This window comes from Penaeus japonicus, unplaced genomic scaffold (assembly GCF_977035675.1).
Source record: "Penaeus japonicus unplaced genomic scaffold, GWHDUDI00000001_assembly GWHDUDI00000015, whole genome shotgun sequence".
Taxonomy (NCBI): Eukaryota; Metazoa; Arthropoda; class Malacostraca; order Decapoda; family Penaeidae; genus Penaeus; species Penaeus japonicus.
In genome coordinates, this window is record NW_028234417.1 from 5,564,892 (window position 1) to 5,577,391 (window position 12,500).

General features: G+C 48.9%; 1 protein-coding gene across 12 annotated transcripts in view; it reads right to left on the minus strand.

The window, feature by feature from the left end:
• The window catches only part of LOC122263588 (paxillin), a 216,717-nt gene that overhangs the window by 113,075 nt on the left and 91,142 nt on the right, over positions 1–12,500 (minus strand). For 7 of the 12 annotated variants that reach the window (XM_086544418.1, XM_086544414.1, XM_086544402.1 and 4 more), the window contains exons 1-2: positions 6,270–6,318; positions 3,175–3,381 (exon numbers count right to left, since the gene is read on the minus strand). The exons of 3 other annotated variants lie outside the window; for them this stretch is intronic. In XM_086544418.1, the coding sequence (XP_086400544.1) occupies positions 3,175–3,381; positions 6,270–6,291 (229 nt within the window). In that variant the 5' untranslated portion in view covers positions 6,292–6,318. Of the gene's footprint in view, positions 1–3,174; positions 3,382–6,269; positions 6,319–12,500 lie in introns of those variants that run through there. 2 more of the 12 variants (XM_086544403.1, XM_086544409.1) reach the window with 2 other exon arrangements.

The window sequence follows — 12,500 nt, forward strand, 5'->3', positions numbered from 1 at the left end:
AAATAATAATAATCAAATTACAATAACAATTGAACGACAATAATAATAACAACAACACTTGCCTCACCCCCCAGCCCCCAGCCAGAGCGGAACGGTCTCTGCATAACGCGTGACCTCAAATCCATCTCAAGTCTTACGACACTTACCCTTTATGACTAACGAAGCATTAAAAACTGATTAGCATTTGCTTTATACATGATCGTAACGTTTTTTTAAAAAACACTCAGATAAACATATACATAAGCTTACACACATGCACATGCACACCCACGCGCAAACACACACACACACACACACACACACACACACACACACACACACACACACACACACACACACACACACACACACACACACACATACATACATACATATACATACATATACACACATACACTACATATTCATACATATATATATGATATACATATACACACACACACACACCCATATACATACACACACACACACACACACATATATATATACACACACATACACACACATGTGCACACGCACGCGCACACATTGGGAAAACCATAACAATCAAAACAATCCAGCATGTCAATTAACAAACACAATCACCTTCTCAGAAACTACAAATAAATAAATAAACACCATCCGCGCACAATAACCGCGAAACAGATCCTTGTCACAGATCACACCCGGTGTAGTCGGTGGGTAGTGGGGGAAGGGGGGGGGGTAAGATACGCGGAGGTAGAATAGGGGGTGAGGGGAGTGAGGATACGTGTAGATGGGAGGGGGGATAAAGATACGTGAAGGTGGGGTAGATGGGAGGGAGGGGGAGTGAGAATACGTGAAGCTGGGGTAGATGGGAGGGAGGGGGCAGTGGGGATACGTGGAGGTGGGTAGATGGGAGGGGGGGGGGGGATAAAGATACGTGAAGGTGGGGTAGATGGGAGGGGGGGGGGGTGAGAATACGTGAAGCTGGGGTAGATGGGAGGGAGGGGGCAGTGGGGATACGGGGAGGGGGGTAGATGGGAGGGGGGTGGGGTAAAGATACGTGAAGGTGGAGTAGATGGGAGGGAGGGGGAGTGAGGATACGTGGAGGTGGGTAGATGGGAGGGAGACGGCAGTGAGGATACGTGGAAGTGGGTAGATGGGAGGGAGGGGGCAGTGAGGATACGTGAAGGTGGGGTAGATGGGAGGGAGGGGGAGTGAGAATACGTGAAGCTGGGGTAGATGGGAGGGAGGGGGCAGTGGGGATACGTGGAGGTGGGTAGATGGGAGGGGGGGGGGTAAAGATACGTGAAGGTGGGGTAGATGGGAGGGGGGGAGTGAGGATACGTGGAGGTGGGGTAGATGGGAGGGAGGGGGAGTGAGGATACAAGGAGGTAGGTAGATGGGAGGGGGGGTTGAGAATACATAAGGGGGGGAGGAGGATTCGTAAGGTACATAACGACGAAGGAGATACACAGCCTCGAGGGGTGAAGGGGGGGGGGGAGGAGCAGAAAAGTAGAATAAGCCAGCGAAGCATAGGAAGAGAAAAGTTGGAAAATGAAGCAGAGATCGATGTAGAAAGTAGTAGTGCAGATCTACTTGCTGCTTATCCAAACTTGATTCACACAATTCCATTTACAAATATAACGACTGTATAACAAATTAAGGTTATTTACACAGATATAGTCATGGTTGTCCTTCAGTTCAAGGGATAATTTCGTAGCCGGTTGCTGCATAGCCTGGGATCGGCTCTCTCTCTCCGCCCTCGGTATACGGCGCTGTTCTTCTCCACCAGTAATGGTCGTTCACCAGCAGGATGTTGTTCTCTTCGAGTGAACGTGCTGTTAGTTCTTCGCTTAGGATCGCTAGGTCGTAGAGTCTATAGTGTTTATAGCCTCCACTTTGTATTGGTTGTGTAGTTCTTCTATTGAAGAGCTACAGCAGCAAAGCCGAGGGAGGTAGTAGTTGGCCAAGAAAGAATACATTTCGAAAACAAAATAACAATACTCGCCGTGGAAGTTGGGACTCAAGGAGTATCCACATAAAAAAAAAATTACTAATGGCCAAGTACCAATATTGCCAAACTAAAAGGATACAAGAAAATGAGCTCAAAAATACAGTTGCATTTCTATAAGACACTCATCAGCCCAACCATGGAGTACCAAGCTATCCCCTCCCGCGCAGCATCTAAAACACTTCTAAAAGAGAGCATGAAGAACAGCAACAAGGAGAAATGAGACACATGATAAAGGGAATACGGAGCATGTAGGGGTGAGGGTAGGATAAGAATGGGGGGGGGGGGAGAGGGGGAAGATACGTGATGCAGAAGACACACAGAATCACGACAGGGGGGGGGGAGATGGGGAGGTATCGTGACTGCAGCTCCGACGCGCGACTCAAGGCCGAAGGGGAGAAACCGCAACGAAATGACAGCAAAGACGTTTCTGAAGGAGCGGGGATGAAGAGAAGCGGGGGTAGAGGTAAAGGAAAAGGAGAAGGAGAAGGAAGCAGGAAAGAGAAGAAAAAGGAAGGAGGAAGGAGGGAGGGAAAGAGGGAGGGGGAGAGAGAGAGAGAGAGAGAGAGGGGGAGGGAGGGAGAGGGAGAGGGAGAGAAAGAGAAAGAGAGAGAGAGAGAGAGAGAGAGAGAGAGAGAGAGAGAGAGAGAGAAGGAGAGAGAGAGAGAGAGAGAGAAGAGGGAAGGACAGAAAGAAAAAGTGAGGGGAGAAGGAGAGACCTAAATAAACAATTCCAATCGAAGTAGATAATGCATGAAATTCCACCACTCAAATTTGAAGAGAAATGAAAAGTAAACAAACTGTTACGTAATCAAAACGAGACATCTCACCTATCACAAAAAACAAAGGAGAATCAGTGCCTCACACCTTGAAAAAACCCTTCTCCCAAATACTAAAATAATAATAATAATAATAATAATAATAATAATAATAAATTACTATACTAATAAAGAGTATTCTGAAGTGTTCGCAATGATATGTATTCATAAAATGTGCATCGCAAGAATGGACTGCCTGCCTCATAATCCATTGGAAAAACTCCATTAACTTATTTTTCCGTTCGGGATAGCAACCTGCCTAAAAAAATAATAATAATAAATAAATTGATTAATAAATAAATAAAAAATAAAAACACACACACACCATTGGGAACACTTGAACACTCTCCACACTAACTGAGGTCGTCGGGCAATACTTACTGACATACTGTTCGAAGGGGTACTTGAGGGGGACGGGTTTGGAGGGGGGGTCCTGCCCCGGGGGGCCGGCCAGGCCTACGTCAGCCATGGCCACGTCGGCCCTGTACACGCCGGCGGCCGGGCGCGGCACCGCCCTGCTTCGCCTGCGAGAGCTTTTCTCTGTAAGCCGTTGATTGCGCTCTATATCAAATATCTCGTATTTTTTCCCTGTGTAGGAACTTACGCTCTTTAAACTGCATTGACCGCCACAAGACGCAATCCCCGCCTACCTATGCTCTTCGCCTTAACAGTACAGTACTCACAACAAAAATAAATAAGTATAGTAATAATAATAATAATAATAATAATAATAATAATATTAAAAATAACAATAATAATAACAATAATAATAACAATAATAATAATAATAATAATAATAATAACAATAGAGACCTATTGAGAAAAAAGACTACTACTACAACTACATATACTACTGCATCTACTATTATCATTACTATCACTAATTCTACTACTACTACTGCTACTGCTACTGCTATTGCTACTGCTACTACTGCTACTACTACATATACACATACATATAATACTATTACTGCTATTGTTACTAGGAATAATAATAATAATAATTAAAAGATTAAATATATATATATATATATATATATATATATATATATATCAATAATAATAATAATAATAACTGTAACAATACTAATAAAAACTAATAGTAGAAATAACAATAACAATAACTATAACAATATCAATGATACTAGTATTAATACTAATATCAAAAACAGCAACAACAACAACAACAACAAAAATATATATATAAATAATAATAATAATAATAATAATAATAATAATAATAATAATAAAAATAATGACAATAATGAAAATACAACAAAAACAAAAACAAAAACAACAACAATAACAAATATAACAATAACAACAATTAACAATAAAGACAATCACAACAACTCGGATGAGCAACGAGGTCAACCGAATATCCATGCCCTCCCTTCCTCTACCTGCATGACAGGCCTCGATCCGTGCATGACCTGAAGGGGAAGCTTAAGATCAAGGGAGGAGAGAACACGTGGAGAGAGGGATAAGTGAGGGAGATGACACGAAAGGTGGAGGAAAGAATAGTGGTGGAGGATAGGGTGATAGAGAGGGATAGTGAGGCTGGGAGAGGGAGAGGGAGAAGGAGGGAAAAGGACGGAGGGAGAGGGGAGAGGGGAGTGGGGGGAGGTGAGAGGGGAGGAAGAGGGAGAGGGAGATGGATAGGGGAGAGGGGAGAGGCGAGAGGGGGAGAGAGGAGGAGGGAGGGAGATAGACGAAGAGAGACAAGGAGGGAGAGAGAGGGAGAGAGAGAGAGAGAGGAAGGGAGGGAGAAAAGGAGAGAGGGAGAGGGGGCGCTAGAGGAAGGGAGGGAGAAAAGGAGAGAGGGAGAGAGGGAGAGAGGAAGAGAGAAAGAAAGAAAACGACAGAGAGAAAGATACAAAAGAAACAAAACCACCGAAATAACAAAAAGAAAAAAAAAATGGAGAGGAGGAAAAAAGACAAACTACACCCCGTAGTACCTGTCTCCAGGTACTATGGGGTGTAGTACCTGTTTCCAAAATATCTAAATATTCTAGGACGATTCCCCCCCTCCCCCCCACCCCCATCCCTCTTTTTCCAATGAGCATGTCACATTCACACTGCTCATCCGTCAGTCACACTTCTTCGTGTCTTTTAAACTCTGGAAATTTAACGAATACTGTGACATGCTACTCCTGGCCTTCTAGACTACTTGATAAAGCGCAGAAGCATTCCCTTGATAGACTGAAATCCTGGGAGATTCTAAAACGTTTATCATTTGCGGCTGTTTAAACACATTCCAAAGTAAAAGCAATTAAGCGTTTAACCATGGCAAGCACCAAAGCACAGTGCCTGCTTTGTGCATTAGTAGACTGTGTCCCAGGGCATCAACACAAAGTTATGAATGAAGAAAACGAGTCAGAAAACGAGTGAAAGAAATAGTAATTCAGAGGACGGTTTAGCTTGATTCATATTGAATTTTTTTTTTTAGATTTTTAAGTCTAATACCATCGTTAAAGAGATGCGGTCCATAACCTTGAATTCAGCATGACGTTAGGCCCTGTTTATTTACCTGTCACACCCCAGCGATGTACTACACACACACGAACTCCTTTCATTCAAGAACCCTTCCTACGATTAACCCGAACCTCCACACGGTAGCACGAAGCACCCAGTCACTTCCCCCTTATGCAAAACATATTGCATAACCCATCAATGCCGAGGGAGGGAGGGAGGGAGGGAGGGAGGGAGGGTTCGTCTGCATGTGCACAACCCCACTCATTCACACTCCGCTCCCCTAGCTTCCAATCACACACGACCACCTGAGCCGACCGAGCACATCTGGACTGCCCCTGACTCATCCCCAACCTACTTAACGCTGCAACCCGACTCAACTGCTCTGCAAGGAGGATAAATCGAGTGTAAATAATACTTCCTCCTCCTTTCCACCCGCGTTTCTACCACATTATGTGTTCTGGGGACTGGATATAAAGATAAGATATAAGAGATATTGCATTTCTTGTCAAGCAAATCACTGGAAAGCGTTTGGGGTCGTATCTTTCTATCTATACACTTTTTCTTTAGCATATTTGGACATTTGGATGTCGTTGCGTTTCTGATGGTAAGCACGAATTTTTTCTCCATTGAGATTACTCTCTTAGCAAGGTCACCGTGGTCTCTTAAAGCACTGGGAACAACAGAATTCACTTCACAATGTCTGAACAGGTATGACCTCACAACACACTATGTCCACAAAGCACTAGAGAAGAATGTTCCAGTGGCACTGCAAAGACGTCAAAGCAATAACCACACACTGACACCACAACACGAAAAAAAAAGTCAAAACAAGCCACCAGCTCTAATCCACCTTAATCCACCACCGAACCCCATCCTCCCCGTCCCTAATCCCCTACCACGCCCCCCACCACACCCCTACCACGGTCCCCACACCCCTACCACGGTCCCCACACCCCCACCACGCCCACACGCCCCCACACCCCCACCCTCGCTACACTTACTTCGAGAGTGCAAAGCTCCCATGGTGGCAGGACCTCCTCGCAACCCCCAATCTCCCTCTCCCTCTCCCTCTCCCTCTCCCTCTCCCTCTCCCTCTCCCTCTCCCTCTCCCTCTCCCTCTCCCTCTCCCTCTCCCTCTCCCTCTCCCTCTCCCTCTCCCTCTCCCTCTCCCTCTCCCTCTCCCTCTCCCTCTCCCTCTCCCTCTCCCTCTCCCTCTCCCTCTCCCTCTCCCTCTCCCTCTCCCTCTCCCTCTCCCTCTCCCTCTCCCTCTCCCTCTCCCTCTCCCTCTCCCTCTCCCTCTCCCTCTCCCTCTCCCTCTCCCTCTCCCTCTCCCTCTCCCTCTCCCTCTCCCTCTCCCTCTCCCTCTCCCTCTCCCTCTCCCTCTCCCTCTCCCTCTCCCTCTCCCTCTCCCTCTCCCTCTCCCTCTCCCTCTCCCTCTCCCTCTCCCTCTCTATCTCCCTCTCCCTCTCCCTCTCCCTCTCCCTCTCCCTCTCCCTCTCCCTCTCCCTCTCCCTCTCCCTCTCCCTCTCCCTCTCCCTCTCCCTCTCCCTCTCCCTCTCCCTCTCCCTCTCCCTCTCCCTCTCCCTCTCCCTCTCCCTCTCCCTCTCCCTCTCCCTCTCCCTCTCCCTCTCCCTCTCCCTCTCCCTCTCCCTCTCCCTCTCCCTCTCCCTCTCCCTCTCCCTCTCCCTCTCCCTCTCCCTCTCCCTCTCCCTCTCCCTCTCCCTCTCCCTCTCCCTCTCCCTCTCCCTCTCCCTCTCCCTCTCCCTCTCCCTCTCCCTCTCCCTCTCCCTCTCCCTCTCCCTCTCCCTCTCCCTCTCCCTCTCCCTCTCCCTCTCCCTCTCCCTCTCCCTCTCCCTCTCCCTCTCCCTCTCCCTCTCCCTCTCCCTCTCCCTCTCCCTCTCCCTCTCCCTCTCCCTCTCCCTCTCCCTCTCCCTCTCCCTCTCCCTCTCCCTCTCCCTCTCCCTCTCCCTCTCCCTCTCCCTCTCCCTCTCCCTCTCCCTCTCCCTCTCCCTCTCCCTCTCCCTCTCCCTCTCCCTCTCCCTCTCCCTCTCCCTCTCCCTCTCCCTCTCCCTCTCCCTCTCCCTGTCCCTCTCCCTCTCCCTGTCCCTCTCCCTCTCCCTCTCCCTCTCCCTCTCCCTCTCCCTCTCCCTCTCCCTCTCCCTCTCCCTCTCCCTCTCCCTCTCCCTCTCCCTCTCCCTCTCCCTCTCCCTCTCCCTCTCCCTCTCCCTCTCCCTCTCCCTCTCCCTCTCCCTCTCCCTCTCCCTCTCCCTCTCCCTCTCCCTCTCCCTCTCCCTCTCCCTCTCCCTCTCCCTCTCCCTCTCCCTCTCCCTCTCCCTCTCCCTCTCCCTCTCCCTCTCCCTCTCCCTCTCCCTCTCCCTCTCCCTCTCCCTCTCCCTCTCCCTCTCCCTCTCCCTCTCCCTCTCCCTCTCCCTCTCCCTCTCCCTCTCCCTCTCCCTCTCCCTCTCCCTCTCCCTCTCCCTCTCCCTCTCCCTCTCCCTCTCCCTCTCCCTCTCCCTCTCCCTCTCCCTCTCCCTCTCCCTCTCCCTCTCCCTCTCCCTCTCCCTCTCCCTCTCCCTCTCCCTCTCCCTCTCCCTCTCCCTCTCCCTCTCCCTCTCCCTCTCCCTCTCCCTCTCCCTCTCCCTCTCCCTCTCCCTCTCCCTCTCCCTCTCCCTCTCCCTCTCCCTCTCCCTCTCCCTCTCCCTCTCCCTCTCCCTCTCCCTCTCCCTCTCCCTCTCCCTCTCCCTCTCCCTCTCCCTCTCCCTCTCCCTCTCCCTCTCCCTCTCCCTCTCCCTCTCCCTCTCCCTCTCCCTCTCCCTCTCCCTCTCCCTCTCCCTCTCCCTCTCCCTCTCCCTCTCCCTCTCCCTCTCCCTCTCCCTCTCCCTCTCCCTCTCCCTCTCCCTCTCCCTCTCCCTCTCCCTCTCCCTCTCCCTCTCCCTCTCCCTCTCCCTCTCCCTCTCCCTCTCCCTCTCCCTCTCCCTCTCCCTCTCCCTCTCCCTGTTCCTGTCCCTCTCCCTCCCCTCCCATTCCCTCCTTCCTCTCCCTCCCCTCCCATCTCCCATTCCCTCCTTCCTCTCCCTCCCGTTCCATTCCTTCCCTCCCTCCCTCCCTCCCCCTCCCCCTCTCTTCCTACCCCTTCCCTTCTCCCTTTCCTCCCTAACCCTCTCCCTCTCCTCCTACCCCTCCTCCTCTCCCATCCCCCTCCTTCTCACTCCCTCACCCTCTCAACCGAAAAAAAAAAGAATAAAGAAAGCATCGTGGGAGGGACAAACCACGAAAGCACGAAGAACAGAAGAGAACAGGGAGCTAAGAGAAAGATAAAAAGACAAAAAAAAAGGGGGGGCGTGGCTTCGTTTAAGTGAATAAGCAGACTCAACAAGTGATTGCTCAAAAGGCACGTTGATTACTCATACCTCACAACCCCGGCCCAGACACGACGAACCTACTCATTGACTCACTGTACTATGCGGATCTGTTATAAGAGTGATCAGTCTTTATCACGTCAGACTACCCACCTCCATCTCCCTTATCAGGATAAAAAAAATATATATATAAATAAATTATAAATGTAAGATAACCCTCTTCCTAACCTTTAAAGTGACTCAGTGTTAATCGCCCTTACCAAAAAAATATATAAATAAATAAACAAATAGAAAACGAAAAACAAATAAAAAAAATGTAACAAATGCAACGTAACCATATTCCTAACCTTATAAAAAAAAAACAAAAAAAACGACTCGATATTACCACCACACAGCCAAACTTTATTCCTTCCCTCTCTTATATATATAGGGAGGACTCACGCACACAAAAAAAACGACGACCACGACCACTATCAAAGGCCGAGCACGACCCGATCGGTGCGACAGGTAGAGCACGACTGGCCAAGGAAATGAAAACGTAAACGAAAACCCGGGTACGACCCCGGTACTCACGCTAGGCCACACCAGGATCCCGGGCAACGCGAAGCCTTCTCACACACGGACGGTGTTGCGTCACAGGAGAGAGAAGGGCGGAGGGAGGGAGGGAGGGAGGAGGGGAGAGGGAGGAAGGGGAGGGAGGGAGAGAAGGAGAGAGAGAGAGAGAGAGAGAGAGAGTGTGTGAGAGAGAGAGAGAGAGAGACCGAGGAGAGAGATGAGAGAGAGGAGAGGAGAGAGAGAGAGAGGAGAGAGGGAGTGAGAGAGAGAGAAAGAGAAAGAGAGAGAGAGAGAGTGAGGAGATGAGAGAGAGAAGGTGAGAGAGAATGAGAAGGATTATATATAATATATATATGTATAATTATATATTTATATATATATATATATATATATATATATTTATATTATATATTTATTTATTTTTTTTTTGTTATATTATATATATATATTTATATATATATATATAGATATACCGAGAGAGGATGAGAGGAGAGAGATGCCGATAAGAAGTGAATATGTCGGACATGGTTTGCTTATATCTTTTATCACCCTGCAGGCTTCCCCCACCCCAAAAAATCCAAATTTTCCACATAACCCACGTATCTAAACAAACATCTTGTTTCCCCTGGCGTCCTCCCAGACGAGGCTGACTCTTTCTTCCCCCCCTTCCCCTACCCTACCCTACCCTACCCCACCCCTCCCCTTCCCCTACCTTTATCCTATTCTATCCTATCCTATCCTATCCTATCCTATCCTACCCTACCCCTCCCCCTACCTCTACCTCTACCCCTACCCCAAACCCCTTCCTCTACCTATTCCTCTACCTATTCCTCTACCTCTACCTCTTCCTCTACCTCTTCCCCTGCCCCCTACCTTGCCTAACCCTACCTCAGACGCAACAGAAAGGTGCCTGTAACCCCATAACAGAAAAGTGCCTGCAATCACGTAACAGAAACGTACCTGTAACCCCCGTAACAGAAAAGTGCCTGTAACCCCACAACAGAAAAGTGCTGCCTGTAACCCCATATCAGAAAAGTGCCTGTAACCCCACAACAGAAAAGTGCCTGTAACCCCATATCAGAAAAGTGCCTGTAACCCCATAACAGAAACGTACCAATACCCCGTAACAGAGCGGATTTAACACCACTTAATCAAAGGCTCGCCTGAATACCCTCGGCCCTGTGTCTCGGTCTTGATGTGTTGGCTTGTGTTGGGGCGAGTACATTCCCTGGGAGGGCTTCAGCTGAGACCACGCACGCCGCTAATGCTAATGTTTGGCCCGAAATCTTAACAAATTACCTGGCGTACCACAGAAGAAGGAGGGGAGGGAGGAGAGGAGAGTGAGGGGAGGAGAGGAGAGGAGAGGGAGGAGAGGAGAGGGAGGATGGAGAGAGAGGAGAGGGAGGATGGAGAGAGAGGAGAGGGAGGGGGAAGGAATGAGGGAGGAAGGGAAGGAATTAGTGAGCGAGTGAGTGAGGGAGAAAGGAGGAAGGGGGGGGAGGGAGGGAGGAGAGGAGAGCGAGGTAGGGAGAGAGGAGAGGGAGGATGGAGAGAGAGGAGAGGGAGGATGGAGAGAGAGGAGAGGGAGGATGGAGAGAAGGAGGGAGAGCAGGAGGGAGGGAGAGGAGAGAGGGAGGGAGGGAAGGAGGGAAGGAATGAGGGAGGGAGGGAAAGAATTAGTGAGTGAGTGAGTGAGTGAGTGAGTGAGAGTGAGAGTTTGTGTGTGTGTGTGTGTGTGTGTGTGTGTGTGTGTGTGTGTGTGTGTGTGTGTGTGTGTGTGTGTGTGTGTGTGTGTGTGTTTTGGTGTGTGTGTGTGTGTGTTTTGGTGTGTGGAAGGGAAGGAGGAAGGAGGAAGGGAGGGAAGGAGGAAGGGAGGGAAGGGAGGGGAAAGAGAGACGGAGAACCGAATGGACGAAAGGAGGGAGGGAGGGAGGGAAGAAGGGAGGGGAGGGAGGGGACGGAGAGACGAATGGACAAAAGGAGGGAAGAGAGGGAAGGGAGAGAGAGCAAAGTAGTGAAGGAGAGATGGTGAGACGAACAGACGGATGGATGGATGGATGGATGGATGGATGGATGGATGGATGGATGGATAGATAAATAGATAGATAAATAGATAGATAAATAGAGAGATAGATAGATAGACAGATGGATGGATGATGGAAAGAATGAAAGAATGAAAGAAAGAAAAAAAGACTGAATAAAGGAAGGAAGGAAGGAAGGAGGGAAGGAGAGGGGGCGCCCAGCATACGAACGAATAAAATAAAGTACTCTTAGAATGAAGTCGTAAATAAGAACCTCTTCTTATGTAAGCATAACTTAACACTGACAGTTATCACACGTTAATAAAAGCTCTTAAGGATTACCGTTATATCACTCTGACATTTCAAATCAAAACGTTCTTAAAACTTAGGGCTTACACTGACATAACTGGCACTTCACTATGCATGATTTTTGCTGTCATCGACAAACGGGTCTTGTCTTAGCATTAATTTACCAAAAAAATGATCGTTGCTCTTGTTGCAAAACCATTCGTAATGCTTACAAACAGCGACACCCTCTATAGCGTAATCGATATAATTATCTAACATCCTAAAATTACATAGCAAATATAGCTAAATTCGCTAGACAAAACTAAGTGAAATAAACAGACATTCAGGTCACGTATCCTAAAGCACTAAGGAACCCTATGATAATATTCTCTCAACTGATGTACTAAAAAATATGATTATATTATATACTAAATCTGTTATCTTATATCATAATACAATGATATGGCCATATAAGGATGTGACAAAGTTTGCACACGCCGAATATGAAAGTGAACTGAAAATGAGGGAGAGAGAGTGAGTGGGAGAGATGAGTGGGAAAGGCAGAAGGATAAGGAGGGGGAGAGGTACAGGGAGAGAGAGGGGGAGGGAGGGAGGGAGGGAGGGAGGGAGGGAGGGAGGGAGGGAGGGAGAGAGAGAGAAAGGGGGGGTGAGGGAGGGAGGGGGGAGGAAGGGAGAGAGGGAGAGAGGGAGAGGGAGGGAGAGGGAGAGAGGGAGAGAATGAGAGAGAGTGAGAGAGTGAGAAAGAAAGGGGGGAGGGAGAAAAGGAAAGAAAAGGAAAACATAAATAGAAGAACAAGACAAATGAAAGAGAGAGAGTAGAGTGAGAGTCTAAGGGATAGGGGGAGAGGAGGAAGAGGGAACGGGGGAAAAGTGAGTACAGTGCCACGAGTGCCTCCCTCACCCCTCACCCCTCACCCTCCCCGCCCCTCCCCCGTTCGTGTTCGTAATCTGTACTAAAGACGCGCGTGACGCCAGGCTCCGAGCGGGC